At 39.6% G+C, this 20,717-nt stretch overlaps 3 protein-coding genes across 5 annotated transcripts in view; 2 read left to right on the forward strand and 1 right to left on the reverse strand.

Moving 5' to 3' along the window:
* Positions 1 to 32: 32 nt before the first annotated feature.
* Sgt1 (suppressor of G2 allele of skp1) lies at positions 33 to 2,829 on the forward strand. Its single transcript, XM_022798352.2, has 3 exons — positions 33 to 224; positions 1,184 to 1,606; positions 2,100 to 2,829. The coding sequence occupies exons 1-3, from the start codon at positions 216 to 218 to the stop codon at positions 2,277 to 2,279; spliced, it is 612 nt and encodes a 203-aa protein (XP_022654087.1). The 5' UTR covers positions 33 to 215; the 3' UTR covers positions 2,280 to 2,829.
* Positions 2,830 to 5,525: 2,696 nt separating this feature from the next.
* The window catches only part of LOC111247441 (kinesin-like protein KIF3B), a 22,935-nt gene continuing 7,743 nt past the window's right edge, over positions 5,526 to 20,717 (reverse strand). The window contains exons 2-5 of one of the 3 annotated variants that reach the window (XR_015323346.1): positions 12,930 to 12,997; positions 12,346 to 12,555; positions 10,629 to 11,067; positions 8,691 to 8,812 (exon numbers count right to left, since the gene is read on the reverse strand). Coding sequence is in view for 2 of the 3 variants with exons in the window: in XM_022798349.2 (XP_022654084.1) it covers positions 5,909 to 7,954 (2,046 nt within the window). In the remaining variant the exon portion in view is untranslated. Of the gene's footprint in view, positions 8,813 to 10,628; positions 11,068 to 12,345; positions 12,556 to 12,929; positions 12,998 to 20,717 lie in introns of those variants that run through there. The other 2 variants (XM_022798349.2, XM_086983070.1) reach the window with 2 other exon arrangements.
* Positions 10,916 to 16,573, forward strand: LOC111248148 (uncharacterized). Its single transcript, XM_022799975.2, has 3 exons — positions 10,916 to 11,053; positions 12,455 to 12,584; positions 13,542 to 16,573. The coding sequence occupies exons 1-3, from the start codon at positions 10,942 to 10,944 to the stop codon at positions 13,672 to 13,674; spliced, it is 375 nt and encodes a 124-aa protein (XP_022655710.1). The 5' UTR covers positions 10,916 to 10,941; the 3' UTR covers positions 13,675 to 16,573.

Consider the following 20,717-nt stretch of genomic DNA (forward strand, 5'->3'; position numbering starts at 1 on the left):
TAGAAGTTTCTATCGAACATTCGAATAAACATGTGGACAGATCACACGGCGCAAAACAAATAAGGGCCGATCTGAACACTTCTATAGTTTCAAACAGTCAACTGCACTGTCTCTTTGATCACGTTCCGTAAGACAGAGCGTCTCTATAGTAAAGTGAAAGCGATTGAACTAGAATATTGTGCGTCCTACAGGATCTTAGCCTCTTAGAAAACGCCATGGCTCAGGTAAATTGGTGAAAACGCATATAGCCAAAATCCTAGAAAGTTCGTGCTGTCGGAACTCGGTTTAACTAATCGAGAAATCAAATTCGCGTATACCCACTTCAGTATAATTACGAATCCCTGTAGATAATCAGTAGATCCGGGCCATTGGGTAAAAGTTGATTCAGGTGAATTTCTTTTTGCACAATACTAAAGTCGTCACACGTATCGAAGTAGTCAGTAGTACGTGCTTTCAAGTCTCACACCTTCTTAGGATAACATTATTGTTATTCGTAACTAACAGGATTTGGTAGTTAGCAATATTTACTGGCTAACGATCTGTACGAAAATACCACAAACCTCCTTTAAGGGATAATCGCGGATTGTTCTCAAACCGGGTATCTCTTGTATTACAGTATATCAGAAAGCTATAAATGTTGATTACGCAATCGATTTTTTGTATGGATGTGTTTGAAAATAGTTATGGAGCTGCGTTAGGTTATTAGTTTTATTATTTTTCAATGTGGTTGTTATACTAGTGCAAAATCAGACCGTGGACATAACGATGCTCAGACATCTTTCCACGTTTGATACTGAGAGATCTTGTAGGTTAAGGTTTTGACTTGTGGCCGCATTATGGAACCTTTTGAACGAACTTGAGTACGCTTGTCTGTTACATACTACTACGTATATGATTTTCAGGTGTACTTGGTATTATCACGAGCAGCTATTCGATGAAAGATTAAACACTTTACCTTATTCAGTCTGAAGCTAGTTTAATATTTGACTCTAATCGAACGTGTTTGGCTACTAAATCGGAAAATGTATCTGCTCGATTTAAAGATTTTACCCGTGCCGACAGCGGAGCTACTATACGTTCTTGTTGTATTCGTGATCGACCGATATTCAGCCGGCCGTTTACCGATGGCGATTCATACAGAACTAATTTAACTGAAGTCATTTACTCCGGTATACGTTTTCAGACGCGCCATGACTGGTACCAGACAGAATCCCACGTGGTTGTCGAAATTCTTCTAAAAAATCAAAAGGCTGACGATGTTAATGTGAACTTTACTTCAGACACATTATCTGTTACTGTAAAACTTTTATCAGGAGATTATAATCTCGACTTGATGTTGGCTCACGATATTCATCCTGAGAAATCCTCGTATAAAGTGTTATCGTCAAAAATCGAAATTCGATTGGCCAAGACACAGGCTGTGCGATGGTCTTCGCTCGTCCGCAAAGATGGCGCCACCGCTGGCGTTGAACCAAAGATGGTTGGTCCTAATCAAATCTCAGATATGCCGCGTTATCCATCGTCGTGCACCAAAGCGCATGACTGGGACAAGCTTGAAAAGGAGATTGAAAGAATGGAGAAAGAAGAGAAACCAGAGGGAGAACAGGTACGTGTTAGAGCTCGTATATATGAACACACATCGGTCCACAGTTTGCCATGAAATGGCCTAAAACTTAATCAAAAACCCCGCAGAAAAATCGTACGCGTTTAGACCATCGGTGAACCAGTAACTGTTGCCGTCCTTTAGTGGTCGATTTTCTGCTTATTTTGTCGATCATTAACTGACAGTGGGCGATCTTTTCTCAATGAACAAAATCTCTACTGGTGTTAAACGGCTTTATGCAACTAACTCATTCAAGAGGCATTCTATTCTAGTTCGGCTCAGTTGTTGGAGAAGGCATGGATGTAAATTATTAGTTGTGTTTATGGATAAAATACAGTCCGGCATATTACGTTGCACATCGAATTTCACTGGTCGACAACGCGATGATATAACAGAATCTCGTGTTGAATTGAAGACCACAAAACGACCTGTTAGCCAGCCCAATGAAGAATATGATTAATTTCCTGAAGTAACACTTGTTTATTCGATTTCGCAGGCGGTCAATGAGCTCTTTAAAAAGATTTATCAGGACGGAGATGATGAGGTTCGCAAGGCGATGAACAAATCATTTGTCGAAAGTGGAGGCACCGTCTTATCTACCAATTGGGGAGACATAAGTCAGAGAAAGGTCGAGGTTAAGCCTCCCGATGGAACCGAATTCAAAAAATTTACTTAAAAATTAAGGAATACAAGAGCGATGGCAAAGATCGATTTAGGGGACGTTTTTTCGCTGTACATACTACTATTATCAAGATGAACGTTCAAAAAATAGTGTGTAACCAGCTGCAACGCTATGGATCCACTCAGTAATTAGGTATTTTTGAAGATTGGTCTGGCTAGGACGAATGCCAAAGATTCAAGATTGTTAACACCTATTTGCAATGCAATTCGCTTGAATATGATTATGCGGTAAGGGTTGGACACAAAAAAGATATTTGCACGTTAACATTTTATGGACACTTCTTCAATTCCCCGTTTTTTCGTCCCGTTGGCTAAGCCATTAGATACAGACGCTAACAACTCTCGTTCTAAGTATTTTTTTTTATGTTGGTATATTTGGGTTTAAATATGGTAATTAATTCCTTGCCATTGTTTTTTTCGAAAAACTAGACATTTATCTCTGATGTCTGACTGTTAAGCAACGTTGTTCCAAGAAATAAAAACAAAATTGTATCCGTGACTAAAATAAAAATATGGCAGTTATGTATTCACAACTGCAAAACGGATGTTGTTTTTATGGCTGGTTCTTCAGGTAAAAATACCGAAAATTAGTTCGGAAAAAATATAGTTCATATCAAGTAAATGATGCGAAATCAAAACTACTTCGACACAGCTAACTGAACCTAGAATAAGCTTTTTATTTAGTAGGTCCTTAGAAATTATGTTTATATAACAATCCTGAACATTGAAGTAAGTGCTGACGGATAATTCAGCTTAAAAGAAGAAAATAGGTAGGTGCTGACTTACCAACAAGTAGGAAGTGTTAACGCTTCACAATTTCATGGTAGACCAACCAAAGTTCACAAGATGTAAAAGATGTAGGGATGTTTGTTCTTTGAAGTAAAAAGGAGTAGAAATAATTGAACCACATGTTTACGAGGATGTCATGCTTTATTTAAAATCGCGCCAGCTCCTAAAGATGTTAACCTATCCTGCAACATTAACGTGGCACAAAGGTTGTGTCAGCGGAAGTTAAAATGTGCGTTTGAGAGTGTGCTACAAATTTGTATAGTACAAAGGAAATAATTGTAGAATATTAACCAGAGTTTAGGCTTTCCTTAAGCATTAAAAGCTGGCATCGTAAAATTTTGACCTGAAAGTGCAAATTCGAGTGAATGGGTCTAATTTTGAACTTATTGGGGGCTGTTGAAGCCAGTGCGGTTTATATATACCTATATATATACACAATACAAAACTTTATCAGAATTCCTATTTCAATGTATTCCGAGAATTATTGAGGTCTTGGTCTCGTAGATTTTACGATTTCTCACAGTTCGGGATCTGAATGTGCGGCCATTAGTGAAGGTAACTAAATTAACGTTCCAGGCAACACACACTAATGGTCGTACAATTCTTTAAAGTCAAATAAAGAAGTGGTTCCTTGATAGGATCTGGCGTAACACTCAGCAAACCATCTCTGAATGAGTGATTATAAATGAGCAGAGCACCGTTGACTTTTATTTTAGATCTTGTTCAAGGTGGCGGAAATCAATGCTAAGGGCGTTGTATTCTAGTAATAGTTGAAAATCTGGAGTCGGGGGTGTAGTCCGTTTCAAGTAACGGATCGGCGACTGATCGAGAAAAAACATTGAAGTTGGACTGGACGGAGTAATGAGAGTACCCGATTTGAAACTTAAGGATCTTGAATTTTATGAAGTTACTTCGGAACGAACAAGCGAAATTAACATTTGTTTAATTATTCTGAAGGATAAAAGTGTGTGCTGTAGTTGAAGCAAGAGTAATATGGAACACTCTCGCGTGAATTTCATGTCTTCTTCCGTAATCTTTCTGTACATTATCTACAGCGCAGCTGTAGGTAGTTCTTCCATCAATGAACGCTAGAAGTAATTTCAGGACGTTAAAATCTTACGGCTACTCTTGTGGACCACTATGGACGAGTCGTTGCGAACCGACCGCATTTGGTCTGCGCCACAGATCAGCTAAACAAACGCTTGCATTGTTTTGGCGCTAGATTGAAAGGCATGCTATTGTGTCACGGTTATGCCGACCGCTTGGAAATATGAATAGTTATTTTAAGTCAATTGATGATATTAGTTATAGCTGAAGCACCCACTGAATTGTACTATAATATGTCTTACATTTATTACTGTTTTAGTAAGTTCAACGATTGAAACCCCTCAACGCTCTATTCAGTTTGGCGCGGCCTTTCATCTTGAATATAAATGAATATTTTTGGGTTGACGTCCCAAACTGCGCTAGCATTGCACTAGACAGCTGATGTGCGACACGAAACGGTTCTAAGGTTCTAGCACGTTCCGAGCTGCACGTCTTTAGCCATTAAATTTTCAGAATTTATTGAGCATTATGCGCCGCCACCGTCTATAGTAAGCTAGCACAAACATAGCTATACACTGGGTAGTCAGTCGCTCAATTGGGATCACTCAATTATTTCACATACGCTATCTTCACAAGCTTGTACTTACGAAAGCTTCAATACAGCATGAACTCATTGTTGTTATATTTAGTAGATGGTAAAATTAATTTTCATACTAGTTTTACCCTGCTGCTATTACATAAGCTTGGGCAATCTAGGTTTCATCTTCTCCTTGCATTTATAAAAGCGTGCACTGGCAGAATATAGGAGAAATGCAGAAAGAAGGACAAAAACGGGCTGGTGATGGCACGCTAATCAAACTACATTCACGGAAATAGACTAACAATAGGAATGAATGTAATAGAACTCTCTGAACTTTATTACGAGCAGCTAGATCAATTCATGTAAATATTATGCCGTAGACCATTCAGTGCTTCTATAGTTTTAAAAACGCACACCGCGTCCATATGAATGCAGGTCAGCTCTATACCAGTGCTACATCACTTAAAGATAAATTCATCATAGAACCTTGATGAATGAAACGTCAACAAAACACAGAACAACAAAGCTGCTAAGCCGGAGTCTGCTGGTTCAAGTCAGTGGTAAAACACATTTTCTCTAAGTTCTAAGTTGTTGGTTTCGATATTTAAGCGCAATGACTGCAAGAAATTGCTCTAGGTTTCCTAGAAATAAGAAGAGCTAAACCGTAAAGATTCATGGGCCACTCGTAAACTCGAACTCAGTAGAGCGAACAGATAGACAACCATATGAGTGCTACGCGATCTCCGGAGAAACTGTACTGGATATTTTTATTAATCATATTCATAACCTAGGCAATTATTGAGATTTTTATGACAAACAACTGTATTCGACAATAGTGAAGCACACTGATGTCATTTGTTAAAGTCTATGACTTGATTTATTTTCTCTTCGTAGGCACATGGCAAAATATAGTATAAGCAAGAACTATATTTGTTTTGGACAATTATTTGCATTAACGCTATACGTTTTGTAATTTGTGTTATGTCACCATTGTGATTTTTGCTCAACATTCGGACAAAGGCAACTTTTTGGTCCTATAGTCTTGAAGGCAATTATGGAAGTGATGATATATATCTATCGTTATCCTAATTGATGACAAAAATTAGAATAGTACATTGACGCAGGCCCGTTGCCTGCTCGTTCCAGTTTTGTATGATTCACATAGACAGAGTAAACTGTACCAAGTCCAAAATGTTCGACTCTAAAAATCACTTGTAATAACTTCTTGATGATGCGGAAGGTGATTTGGGTGAGCGACGGCCTTTGGACTTGCTTGAGGGCATGTGAACCAGCTTGTACTGTGGTAGACCTGCGTCAACTTCCAGATCGGGTAAAGGCTTCATGACGTCGTCGAGAAGAGTCTGAAGGGTGGGTGACACTTTGGGCGGGTGATATTCGCGAACACGAAGATCCACGAACTCCAGGCCGAGACTAACCTGGCTTGCGTCAGCGACCTTATATCGCTTATGGGCCATATCGTGTACCAAGCGTTTCGGATTGTGGCTATCTGCTAATGGATGCACTGCCGAAGTACCGAGCTCATTGTTGAGCACCATTGAATATGGCAGCAGATCCCAACTTTCTGTCTCGTCGTCGTACACAATGCGTGATAGTATCTTCGCCTTTTCTTGGACAGGTATAAAATTTTCAATAATCATATATTTCAGTTTTAGCTCTTTAGTTAGCTCATGCTGTGTTGCCTCGAGCTCTCTTCGTTCACGATTATTCTCTTCGGTGAGATCTTTAATGTCGATTTTCGCTGCTTGCAGTTTTCCGTAAAGTTTACGCAACTTTTTTGTCTTAGCATCGACCTCCTGCTGTAGGCTCGTGTAACCCTCCCGAATTTCGGAGGCACTTTCTTCATGCAACTCCAGTTTTTTCACTATCTCCCGCTCGATGCGTTTCTGTTCTGCAATTTCTTTTCGCTTCAATTCAAGCGCACGCTCCTGCTCATTCGTATGCTCAATAATATCTTTTCCCCCAAGAAGTTTACTTTCGAGGGCAGCAACTTTTGCAGCTAGTTTTTCCGTATATTCGACATCGGCGACGTCAGGACTCATTAGACCGCCCCCATCCGCAGAGCTGTCCGAATTGATGGACGAGCGACTCACTGCGCTTTTTGACTTTCCCTTTCGTTTGCCCTTTTCCTCTAGTTGCATTTTCAATCTAGCAATCTCCAGTTGAAACTCACGGAGCAGCGCGTCCTTCGGGTCCTCATTCACCTTGGGCTTGTTCTTAATATTCTTGGCTCGACTAGCATATCGTAAAGTAGTTAAAGTTTCCTCATAATTCCAGTGCGAAGGACCAATGTTTGCGATCATTATCGTCTTGGCATTTCCTCCCAGCGAATCTTCCAGCAGTCGTGTAAGTTTCGAGTCTCGATATGGCACGTGGGTCGACTTGCCGTCAACAAGACTTGAGATAACATTACCCAATGCCGATAGACTAAGGTTAATCTTGATCGCCTCCTTCTGCATGGTACCCTGCGCGTTCGTTTTGCTTTGTCGTTCTGATCCTGCTAGGTCGACGAGGTTCAGCTTGCCTACACGAATCGTCGCTGCAGACTCAGTGTGTTCTTCGATGTCACTATGCTCCACTGTAATGATGAAGATGGCATGCGATCGAGAGCTGTGTAAATTCATATTGGTTCTACCCACAGCACGGTTCTGATTGCCGACTGTCATAACTCGTTCGATTTCTTGAACCGATTTGCATACGAACGAACTAAGATCTTTGACATGGACACCGGTGTCTGGACGCTCCTTAAGTTCGAGTTTTGTACTTTGATCCTTCGCAATTAAATCTCTGATCTCTTCCTGATAGATTTCCAGATAAGAGGCACGTACGAGGTACTGTTTATTGCGTGACTTTCGTATATGGTCAAAGATGTGCTGGAACGAATTTGGTATGACACCTCGCCTTTCCGGATCAGTGCGAATACCTTCCATCGTGTATGTTTTGCCTGTACCTGTCTGTCCATATGCGAATATGGTTCCATTAAAGCCTTCGAGAACAGAGTCAACCAGTGGGCTAAATGTTTCATTGTATAGCTGTTTTTGGGTCGCATGCTCGTCGTACACGGCATCAAATGTAAACTGCTTTGGCTCTTCGTCAGCTTTTGTCAACTCGATAGAATTCCGTTCAGGGTGGATTGTCACGACACGTCGATGATGCGACTCCTTCTCTTTGTCACTCATTAATCGACATCTAACGATCACTTTGACGCTCTCCGACTTTCCCGACTTTGCGCTCATTCTGCCAGCAGCGATCAACACAACGCCGCGTGATACAGTAGTAGACACTGATTTTCTTTAAAAGCGACAAATAGCGGCTCCGATGTGTACCACCTTAAAGCGAATCTCCTTGTTCTATTGCGAAATTCTGAGTATAGTAAGCTGCTGCCAGTTGGATATGTGTGGCAATGTGACCCATACCGGCCCACCTTGACGTTTTGTGTACCGACCGGTGTATGGTATGGCGTACGGTTGGCAGAAGGTCAGTCAACTGGTTGTCAAAACAAACATCCACGTGTTGCAAGTAAGAGCCATTTGTACTTGATTGACAGCTGTGCATACCGTTCAAGCCTTGCTTACTAGAGAAGAGGCCACCAACATTCGCATTTTGCAGTACCACAGTTTCGTTGAATAACCAGAGCTGTCGAAAGGTACGACGGTCGCGGCGGCCGCGGTGTGAGTCAGCTGTGTGGCGTACTGTATTCCTATTCGAGGCTGTCTGAGGTCGTGTCGTTATTTGAAGTGTGTGGCCCCTTCGTCTGCTAGCACTTCGTGAAGCGAACCAGCGAACTCATGTCGAACTACAATACAACCCAATGGCAAAACTTCCGTAGACTATTAGAATAAGCAGGACTTAGCCACCGGAGTCACCCCTTGTCAGGAGCGGGATGCCCGCTAGCGGTTTCCATGACTCCGCGCTTGTAGGAGAGGAGGGTCGAAGGTGAGGGTATTATTCCAATCCCCCGGTCTTCCTTGGCCTTGAGCTGTCGGTTGACCGAGTGCGCGTTATGGAGGAAACTAAAGCTTTATTAAGGACTGACGTGTTAAACCGCCGGTGAAGGAGTATTGTGAGAAGCGAGGCTATGGGCTTCGTTACCGCTGTTTGTTTGATGTAAAGGACGGAACAAAATTTATTCAGAAAGCAGCTAAGTTGTGATATGGCTATCGATGCAAGCAGGATAGAAATGTTTCTGTTATTCCTCCAACAGACAGCACTTCTATTTTTGGCCATTACCACTTCAGACCAGAAATATGGTAGAACATTAACTTTTTGTCAAAAATTGAATAGTTCCAGGCTGTACGGATTCAACTCATCAGGCTTATTGACTCATTTCATTTGAGTCAGATTTTATGCGAACAGTTCCATGATGCGTCGCTTTTTAGCAATCGTTTTTTGCTATCATAAATGTTATTTCAGAGTTACCCTATCACCAAGGAACCCTACTAGACCGCTAATGCGCAGTCCATGCAAATTTGTTGTAACCGAAAAATTGCAGAATAGTAATAAATAGAAATTATTATGATCATTATTTTAATATAAAGTGAAGTTAAATATGTAGGCTTGACGATCGAGTGTTTCAACATGCTTATAGTCAGCATGGGAATTGCGGTCACATCTTGTAGCATAAAGCGCGTTAATGAATGACTATTCTCAAAAGCTTAAACGCAGGGCTTTTGTGGATAAACCGCCGACCCGACCGCTATTGAGGCATGTGGGCAATAGAAGGAAGTACTTGGTAGCCTAGAAGGTGACGCTATAATAATAAAGCAAATAAGATAAATAATTTCACACGAACATAAACCAACATTCTATTTGTCGATCTTGTACCTAATCGAAAATAGTGGCGCAATGACATCTGAAGCGTTACGAGTTTGGCGACATGGGTCAAAAAAGCTTCAGGCAGTACAGATAGAGAAAGTAAAGTAAACCTCCTGTTGTTGGGATGAAGTTGTGCAAGTGGCGTCACGGCAATCTCAAAGCATAGACGTTTCAGAACCATGCCTACCTAAGCCATTGGGGTTGCCTTTAGGGCGCGATTATCCTAACATCGTTCAACTAAAGGAGACACAGGATGGCTTGGCATAACGCCAATTCGCGTGCTCATAGTAGAATTTGTTTGTGCTGCAACTCAGTACTTCAGATAAGGAACTATATAGAGCATGCGGAACAGATACTATATAGAGCATGCGGAAGGGGCTTCGTTCTATTGATTTAGTATTTATTAAAAGACTTACTGATATTACACTAATGACCCTAAACGAGATACGGGAATTAGTCATTCTTTAAATACATTACTACTGTTGGCACACATTGGCTGCCAGAAGGCTAATTAATCAATAAAGCATGCAGGGACTTGTTTACATGCAACCTATCAAACACTGTTGGCTTCATTGGAAAATAGCATCAAGAATATTCAACCCAGTTCCGCTCCCAGCAGATACCCTGGCGTCTACGTCAATCGTTGGCTAGGCAAGAAAAGCTAGATTACAATGTGATTGATGTGCGCTTCCGCTTGAGACCCTTCCATTAAGATTATTTAGTCCCATAGAAAACACATGGATAGTAAAAGGCAACGTTCGTGGATCCAACCAAAAAGGTAGCTATTCAGAACTGAACCAGCGCTTTGATAACAATTATAAGGTTGAAAACATGGAATATGTTTGACAGTACACTTACGGTAGTTGTGTTTGTTTAGTTTTGGGTTCAATTAGGGTAACTAGAACAAGGCTACAGAGTTATTATGTTTTGTTGTCAATATGAATCCGGAGTGAAGGAAATGAGGAAAAGGTTTGCACGCCAGTGTCATTTCATTGTCATCAAATATCACACAAACAACGAAGAATGAGCTTTCGAGAAGAATAAAGTAAGGTTTTTAACAGTATGTAGTTTCCAAACATAACTTTCCAAACAGACCAGATAGTCCTTGGCTGAGCATGGCGGGTACTCTTCACTCGATGACATCCTCGCCTGGCGAGCCGCATGCTTTATCCAGTCCTGAATTGTCGAGGGTATCGGGGAGTCTTGACGTTCCTTTGGTCGGCTAACGTGTATTTCTCTCAGTGCCAAACACGGCGGCGTCGGATATTGCGTACCAACGAGGATTGTTGGCTGGCGTTGCGCAACAGCGCCACTTGATTAACAGCAGCACCCAGGGCAGTCTTCATCCTGATCGAGCGTCCAATCGAGTCCACGTTTTTGTGTGTGTGGCTGACTACACGTACGAGGGATGCAGCACGCTACGAGCGTCCTCACTCCATTAGTATTGTGCGCGATGGTCGGGCTCCTCTGGTGGCCCATCGACGCGTCGATGTTCCGAGGCAGGATTTCTATCGTCGATGGTATGTGCAAATGGCTGCGATTAAGAAATGTTCTAGCTAAAATATCGTCGCAAATATCGGCCGGTTCTTCTATACAAATTAATAAGAAGAAACTTTTTGATTTTCCTTCATTAACAGAAATCAGCAATGTCCACGGTAAAGAACAAGTAGATTCAAAATGTCTTCTATAAAACGAATTTGAACTTGTGCCAGTTATATATGTCTGAGTGCAGCAACAGGATCATGTGGGATGTACCAGATCTATTTAATGCCTGTCATCAAAGACTGCCAACCTAGCCTTTTACAGGGTAGGCCACGAATTTGTTCTTATTGAATTCAGGCTTGGGGCCGTGTGTTAAATCTACACTGTGCCCCCCTGGCGTTGCGTTCAGGTCCCATATAGCTGCTCTGCGTTTGCACAGTGCATATTGAGTATGCTTACGTGAAATACAAGGCAGACATTCGTTGATGTTTAATTTTCCCTTCAATCGCGTTTACTAAACAAGCGTAGTAGCGCAATAGTAAGTGTATGAGTAATCATGTAAATCCTCCATGGAAATAGTATATTAATCAATTATAGTTGATTTTATGTTAGTTTAGTGACGTGAAATAGATCGTTGGCAGTTTCTTATAATTTTCTACTTACTGCACAAATTTGATACAAATCTAATACAAATAACGAACGTATACATTCTGTATCTCGAACAGATATGTATGCAGCAAAAGAATTCCATCAAAAAGAAAAATACGGATGTGGGCATAGTGAGAGGTAGCCAAAAATTTATACAAAAAAAAATTACTCGTAGAGAAATAAACTGGTTTGGAAACGAATTAATTTACTGCGGCTAATAGTTATCCCGAAAGATCGAACGCCAACAGCTGACGAAGGCTTTATGCGCGTTTAGCAAGAGATACATTTAGTGCACCGCAGTCAGAAGTTTAGGTTAATTCATTTTATGTTACAAACGCAGCCCACTGTTTATTTTTTATCTTCTTCTTAATTGGCGAAAAAAAAAGGCCGAGCGTAAAACTGGAGACAAAGCCTCAGTTCTAAGTCTATGCTGTTTTTCAGCTGCACTGGTACCCACTAAATTGGCGCGTCGCGCTGTCTCTGGGCTTGTGCCACTCTAAATACTACCTTAAGTACTATTCGACTTCAAGAGTCGGGAGAAATTGCATGGTTATAACATGGACATATTATTTTACTAAGGCCTCTTTTTTAATGCTAAAGTTGTACGCTACTATAACGTATGACTATACAGGTTACTAACCTAATGAACGCCTATATTGTTTCCTTAGTACGTTTCCTATACCTGTTGTTCGGCCACCGTTTCCTAGATGGCTTTGATAGCTTTTTTTAGCATGACATGCGCTTAGTTCATGACCAAGGATAAAAAATCGATGCACTGAATCTGTTCTCAGGCAAATGCAACGTGACGGCTCAGGCCAATACGACAAAACTTTTAAATGATGCCGAATCTCTGTCTATGGGAACACCACTATGCGCGAGGATACAGTGCAATCTGAAAACAGAAGAATTCATCGGAGAGGCGTAAGTGACACTCCGTAAGATATAGCAGCAATATCGGAACGAATATCGTTATGATATTTGCAATAGAATGAAAGGATTGACTATTTGATGATCTAATTAACTGGGTCTAAGTTGTGTCATAGATTATGACTGGAAATATATAATTTATCATTATTTAAAAGACTGTCCGTTAGTCTGGCCTTTAATCAAATAGTAGAAGGTAGTTACTTTGAGGCCAGGTGTACAACATACTTGACTCTGTCCCTATTAACCTTAAAGGGCAATTGATTATATCAAAGAAATCTTTAAGATTGCTACCATCAGGTTGGCGTGTGAATACAATCCTAAATAACGGTGAAAACTTACATGGCAACGGTGATCCGGTTTAAAAGTCGGTCCGAAGCACTCATATCCTCTTAATTTTCCAAATGCATCTATAGTGCAACGAAAATTATACAAAAAAGCATAACGCGTATCACTTATATGTTGAAACAATTAAATTAATACATTTTATTAATAAACATTAGTAGACATAGATATGCAGTATATGAAAAATAATCATGCTAAAAATAGGTATGTATGTATTTTAGCCAAATTTACAAGTAAACCCTGCTATGTGCTTCACTATATTTCCTATGCAACAACAAATAAAAACTCTCGCTAAAAACAGACATTAAGGACAAAAACTACCATGGTAGCCACTACAACCATCATAAGCTCCCAATGACCTGATATGCTGGGCTCAAATAGTGTAAAGACTTATCGAGTTTTAATTCGGTACCAAACCCGATACTTCTCCGTTGCGAGTCTCGTGTCCCACCATTGCGCAAGTGAAAGCTATTTAGAAAGGGTCGTTAAGTGGTAGAAAGGGTTTTAAGAGATACTTTGGCAGAATGTTTAGAGGGTGTTCCTGATGATTATTTAGCGTGGTGAATTAGTGCTTAATTTAGAACTATGATGCGGTTTTTTGTTTCTTAGGTGCTGGGCGATCAGCTGTGATCCGGAATGCAAACCCGTAGCGAAGAATCCCCAAGGAGTTTTTCCCGATTGTTGTCTTTCGGAATGCGACTGTTGGGATCCTCAGCTCGTTATCGATCCTGTTCCTCAATGACAAAAGCAGAGCATCGTGATGAATTGGTATATCGGCCAGATTCGGCGTTAATTTACGGGAACTTTGGTTGAATGATTTGAGGCACCCCTCCCCCCTCCCCCAACAAATGAACCCCGACGAGGAACTCCGAACTAGGGAAGATCCAAGAGTGATCATTCTAACATATTGGTGTATTTCCACTAATGCAAGAAGTCCAGCTATATACCAAAACGGTCACGACAAATAAATACTGTCCGTGCGCATGGCCAACAAAACTTTCTTTATTCACACGAATGAAGGAGTATGTATTACTGGCGGGACCTAAAACAACTACTCCTGGTCGTTTCTTTCAACCAAACGTTCAGCCCCTGGCTATGCATACACATACACGCACACACAACCACATCAATCAAATCTAGGAAAAAAAAAACGCTAATACTTTTTTTTTCTAAATTGATTTATTGCAACAGCTTATTTTTCTTTATGTGAAGTTTTGATAATTCATGTTAGAGTAAGCCATGTCCTTCATCAGATTGGATGGAGTTAACATAACGCTGAATGGAATGCATATCATTAATCTAAGGACTACATAGATCCAACAAGGCCATCAAAAGCTACAAGCGGCCTATAATATAAGGATCAGTACTGTAAACTGATACTTAGATTACAGCTCATTGACAATATCAGTATACTAAACTGAGTCGGGTTTCCTAGCCTTTGTACGCCATTTCTCTCTAAACGAATGCATTGGATATGGAGTAGGCTATAAATTCGTTGCTTTCATGACGCCTGTGGAATACTTCACTCTTCTGCCTAAGACATTATTTGTTAGCTTGAAAAAAAAAGCAGCGAATATTATACAGTTCGTGAATGTCGATTTAATTCGATTGATAAGGTTTGTGGTACTTTGTGTTACCTTCTAGATGTTATCTAATATAATTTGTCATAAAGAGAAGCGTCTTTGTTTAGAGTTTTTTTTATGAATTTTATCTTCCGTCGAAATTCTCTTTGGCACTTACCTTCCGTTTTAGGGAATTCAGCTGCCCTGATGACTTATTAATTATATAGGATGTATGCTTTAACAAAGTGAATCAGGTCACAACCTTGAGCATGAGCCTCACGGGCAACCTTCTCATCCAAAGGGGTTCTCTGCACCGTTCTCTGCACTGTGCACAAGTTTCCACAATCTCATAGAACTGTTTAATTGCAACAAATTTTCGTAGATGTTAAGTGATTTTATCTAACGCAATCTGTCATGCATGAAGATCAGCAGTCTATCGGGGCCAGTTACTCAAAATGTCGTATTGGAATGTTTTGTTCTAATGAAGCTAAATAGTGAGTTTTCTGATACTAATTTACCGTTTACTATGCCAATCGGCGGTGGATTAAATCATGCTTGTATGTAATTGTGTAATTTTTGTGAATGGACAGAGATACTTGTATAGCTCTACGCTATACAAACCGCAAAAGACCATTTTATATGTGCTCGAATAACTTCTCTGTTTAAGAAAAAGAAAACAGCTATTACGAGTCAGAGAATGGAATTCAAACAAGTTATTTATACCCTGCAGGCGATGTATGAGAGCTATTGACAGGATAAAAGCAGACTGCTCTATTTCCCGACGGTGGATATGTTCAAATTGTTCGTCAAGTTTTATCTGTGATGAGTTGGTGTTGTTCAGTAATGCAGTTAGGGCGTAGGCGTCTCTGCATATACTGTTATTGTTTCCGCCTAACCATGGGCACAGGCAACTAGAGTATCTCATAGCAACATAAGCTCGATTTTCTTGTTGCAACTGTTACTTGATTTGGTCTATGGGCTATGAGCTCCGCTTCCGCGTATCAGAGGATTGTTTTAGTAGTTGACGGTACGTGTAGAACTTAGACATCAGCCATAAGTCATAAGTTACCTCAGGCTGTGGTGATTTATAATTCCATTTATTTTAATGTTTTATCCCGTCTGAACGAGGAATTCTTTTAGTGTTTACGCCCTTATGGCTGTCGTCTAATTTCGTCAGCTATGAACAGATTTTAGGCTATCCATCGAAGACAGATCTGAACTCAAGATGCCAGACTGGCCAGTCTGCAAGCAAAGGAGTTACAGCTCTGTTGTATTGCTCATCCGCTACTTCGCTGCACGCTGGGATCCAGCCGAGCCATCTAACCTAATACCTAATGGCGATAGCGGGCGTAAAGCCAAAAACATTCAAAGCCTGTCCTTCGGGCGCCTACATTTAGGTTAACAGGCATATGTAGCTAATATACTTCAAATGAAAGGGACAATACAAAAATTAGAGATAAACAGACACGACTTGAAAAATAGTCAATGATGATTGATGGTGTTTTCATGTTTCCACACGTTTTATCTTTTACGTGCTAGCCGTTTTGAAAGGCCGCTACCTTGTATACACACTTGAAAAAAGAAAGTGAGGTTTTTTCTTTGTGGAACGGTCGGTGGCATGTCAAAGTGGGCACCAACCCAGAATGGCGGAGCTATAAGCCAGTCCTTTCGGTTCATGGACTAGAATCAAGTCTTTCATACAACTATACGATTTTCTATATAAAGGTAAACTTAATTTATACAAGAAAGCAGCGAATTAAATTTTGTATAGGCGATACGAGCAGCAATCAATGGTATCTCATTTCACAACAAATAATTTCAAACATTTGGCTGAACAAAGCTCAGCCAATACAATATAACGGTCAATATACAGGAATAGAATTGAAAACGAAATAGTATTCGTACACTGGCAAATAGGCAACCGAAACAAGTGGGACTAACATGCAGCGTCCTGATCTCACTACAAGTAAAGGCCGAGAAACCCGCATGGCTGTGTAACGTATGCAATAACCTTACACATCTATTCATTAATGACTACATTATGTGTGATTTTTTGTCATAATAAACTACTATTATTTACTGGACGGTTTACTTAAATTGACTTAAAGTCCACTTAAATTTTACCAAAAATTTACATTCCTATAGATAGAGATGAGAATGAGGGTCTTTTGGACTGATGTGGCGGACGCCTTTATAGCCTTTTACATTTCCTTTCGGGCACAGTACAACGCTAATAATTTATATGTGCAATAGTTCAAACTTATCGAGTAGTTGCTGCCCGAGCAAAGGTAATTAACCGTGCTCCTACATAGTGTGAGAAGCGAAGGATTACGTTTCTCAGCGTCCCTTCGTGATTGAACGATTCGTATTTAAACACGTTTGGTGCCATAATCTTGACCACCTCAAGGCAAGAGTGATGCGAGCGTGTATGTTAGCTGAGGACTGATGCTCACAAATGGAAGTTATCTACTGAACGCACCTTGCGAGTCTATCCAATGGGATCCTGCTATCGGAGGAATCAGTAGTATGTGGTATGTAACTACGCACAGAAGCTGATATCTAAAAACATAGGTCTAAATAGGGAATCAGAGTTGTTCAAGGGGTGACAAACCTCCCGGAATTAGCATTTCTTTAATAAGAATGTTAGCATTACTTTATAGCTAAATGTCGAAATGTATTTAAACGTCACTAACATTTACTTTAGCCTATGCTTTCGTTTTCGCACTTCCATTGGATTAATTAAATCTTACTGGTAATAGAAACTTAATTAAAAATTATCTGTGGTTAAATACGGTAGATTTTTTAGCTTTAAAATTTAAAAAAAAAATCAAACACGTTCTATTATACCCGGAGAAGGCTGTTCTTCAATTTGACACACCAGCAGAAGCAGGTAGCACAACAGATTACTAAAACAAGCTTGAGCTGAAAAGGTTTAACGTAGCTTTCATTAATAAAATAATATTATATTTTATCGAGATGTAAAGCCTAATTTATCCATATTAAGTAAGCAAGCTTTGCTATTTTATTATTCCCTGATTAAGGTTTAGGCTGTACCAAATACAAGAGCATTGTTAATTTCCTTCTTCGCTTGTGCAAATCGTCCTGGCCGTTCCCTCATAGCGGAAACTATTGGAGTATATCTTGCTAAATATAAAAATCAAATGTGATAAATTCAAAATGAGGTTTTATCCAATACAATCTTTCACTTTAAGAAACTGTTTAAACTTATTATTCAATGGAAGGCCAGAGTTTATAGTTCGTACATAGCCCTTCATCATAATAATTGAAATAATAATAATACTGACATTATGTATTAATTGGTTGCATACGGTCCTAGTAGACAGGCTGTGTCCGGCGAGCCTAAGCACTTTCTTAAGCATTAGCTAAGAGTTTTTCATTTCACGTTAGCCCTTTATTTTGTGACACTTTTTCTTTCGTACGGCTTCTTTGTTCCTCTTTGCAAACAGATAGATGCGCGTCGTTATCGTGTCCCATATATTGTGAGAAAATGGCAAGAAATATTAGAGAAATCTATCCATTGTACTACCACATAGAGTGTAGTTGCCTCGAGGGCGAATAGCCTAAATATTATTTACTCTTGTCTAGCTAAATTTTTCTTAGCTTCGAAATATTTTGTAATCTGGAATGGATAAGATCTCCTATATCTGCTTACAAAAACGTTCGTTACAAAAATGAATATCCAACTAATAAAGATGTATATTTATACAGTTTTAAGGTTTAATAATACAGCTGCATAATTATACAGTTTTCAAAGTTTTTATACCTATACAATCCGTCGTCCCGTGTAGCATGTATCACATGTCAGTTTTTAGGTTAAAGTCAATTTTTTACACAACGTACATTTTCGCTGTGGATTATCTGTGCATGTCATAGTTTTGTGATAAAAATTCAAAATTTCGTCGAATAAACATAGAATTTCTGCGTGGTCAAACTAAAAACAAGGTAAAGGTAATATTGAAGTTTTAGGTAAAGAAGCAACAAGTAAGCTTTAGATAAAACTTGTTTCATTTAAAATTAATGAACCTAATCTTTTCCCCTAATCCTATTCTTTGATTAAAACGAAGGCAATTAAATCAATACTTTTTACAACAGTTTTTAGGTTGCATGATATGTATATAACGTGCTCTCAAAATCATTACAGAATGTATATATATATATATATATATATATAATTGTTATAGGTGGATTTTATCTGATATATTATCTGCAAGCGTACAAACGTTAGATCTCCAAAAGTATAAAATAGAGCAGAAAATACGTTATAATACAATCCTAAAGCTGCGCAAGAGTGCTCCGTGGATATTGTTCTGAGTTTCGTAACTCACGCTTGTAGGAAAGACCGCTGTTTTCTTTATGCTATCATGGCTTTTAAAGCGATTTAATTTATTGTCGAATACGCGGGTGACCTAGTTGTGTTGGCCATAGGATAGGTTGTGACCGCAGCTACAGCATATTCCCGCTCTGGTTGATGATGCGTCGTACACGGTTGCGCAATGGCTGACAGAGACGACACTAGAATATGGATGTAGCCTTTTAATGTGGACCATATGGAAATGTTGCATTTACTCATCTCTTGACCTGATGCCGTGTTTCCCCATATAGGCCTCTAGCAGAAACGGACATACATGTGAATATACTTTAGTTGTTCAGAAAATATTCGCGACTTTTATTGACTTTCTTTTTATTTTAGCCAAGTGTTATGTAGCGTTGGAAAGGCCTCTCATACCCGCAAGGCTGCTTTCAGGTTTTGGTTTGGATCACAGCACACTGCCTTTGTTTCGGGCATCGAAGATAGGTATGTTGGCTGACGAAGAATAGCGTTCTGGACGCTTGCTTTGCTTCCAAATTTATCCCATGTGTTTCTCTTCACAATCTAATGGTGTGATATAGGATTTTTATTTAGCCATGATAAAAATTCGACGGCGAAGATGCATAGGCTAATTTAAAAATTATCCTACCCCAAAATGGACGATGGCGTTTCTCGACAGATGTAAAAAGTCGAATGACTTGCATTCTGTGGTTCGAAGAGGCTATTTTTAAACTTAACGAGCCACTTTCAGCTATAGGCTCCCAGTATAATCCATCAACCCTAGACTGGGTTACCTCACTTTTAATGAGATAACAATAGTTAATGACGATAAAGACAGTTTTTTTACTATACAGTATTCTCCTCGAAGTAAAGGCAACATTTCGTAGCCTGGACAAGAGTACCAACACGCAAGTGAAGAGCAAAGAAAGAACGGTATACAACAGGCGACCCATTAAATCAGAAAACAAAATAACGCAATCAGTAAATAAAACCCGCGATTTACCTACTAGCTAGCAATTGAATTATAGGCAGTACTATTGCTACATCATAATTCGACATATATCACTTGTCAAAAAACATACATAAAATGTAGGATAGAATAATGGAAGGAAAACATGAAAGAGAACATGCAGCTACTTAAACGACGATTCTTGTTTACCGCCCTTTACTGCGTTCACCTTATCTATGTCATAGAAAAGTATTATAAAACGGGTAATGAGAATATGACTATTCTCGGAGCCCCAGTCTATTCATAAATCGAAAAGGATAACGCCTAGCTGGAGACAAGGATCAAAACTGATGCAGCCAAAGCTCGCACCATATCTTAGCGGTAATTCTCTCAATTGATACATTGATAATAAACTTGTCATATAGGTTAGTTAGGTTAGGTGCTTTTCTGATTGGTCAACTGTTATTAGTCGTATACAATACTGAATAGCGCAATGACAAGGACACTACAATACCTACTTTTTATAGTATGCCAAATTCGGTGCATTTTTCATGGTAAGGGTATGGGTATGGGATGCCTGAGACTAGTTTCTGAAAGGGTAGCAGGGTTGAGTTTCTTCTATAAAAGCTTTTATATTTTTTTTTAAATTTCTAATAGCGAGCTTTATGGTTAACGATCAAGCGTACGTTATGGTTATTGATCCCTGTTCCGAGCATTTGTTACGATCTCATCGAACGACCTGGCTAGAGAATTTCGACTTTTGCGGAATGCAGCCAAGATACTGAAGCTCGTTTCCATATTTATCAAGCCCCATTTCAGTTGCACTAAATAAAAATGCAAAGTCTCAGCTTTACCCTAGTTGTTGGGTCTGTTTACCTAATGGACGGTATTCAGGCAGTTTGATTTCGAAACTGAAAAAATGTGATAAAACGAAATTCTTATAT

The sequence above is a fragment of the Varroa destructor genome, unplaced genomic scaffold (assembly GCF_002443255.2).
Source record: "Varroa destructor unplaced genomic scaffold, Vdes_3.0 BEIS01000003.1, whole genome shotgun sequence".
Classification (NCBI taxonomy): Eukaryota; Metazoa; Arthropoda; class Arachnida; order Mesostigmata; family Varroidae; genus Varroa; species Varroa destructor.

What these genes read in the sequence shown, in the direction of transcription:
- LOC111248148 (XM_022799975.2), top strand. Translation starts at nt 10,942, where the DNA reads ATGCAGCACGCTACGAGCGTCCTCACTCCATTAGTATTGTGCGCGATG. An exon ending in CAGGATTTCTATCGTCGATG is followed by an intron (nt 11,054 to 12,454) that starts GTATGTGCAAAT and finishes ATCTGTTCTCAG; the next exon opens with GCAAATGCAACGTGACGGCT. An exon ending in GAAGAATTCATCGGAGAGGC is followed by an intron (nt 12,585 to 13,541) that starts GTAAGTGACACT and finishes TTTGTTTCTTAG; the next exon opens with GTGCTGGGCGATCAGCTGTG.
- Sgt1 (XM_022798352.2), top strand. An exon ending in AGAAACCAGAGGGAGAACAG is followed by an intron (nt 1,607 to 2,099) that starts GTACGTGTTAGA and finishes TCGATTTCGCAG; the next exon opens with GCGGTCAATGAGCTCTTTAA.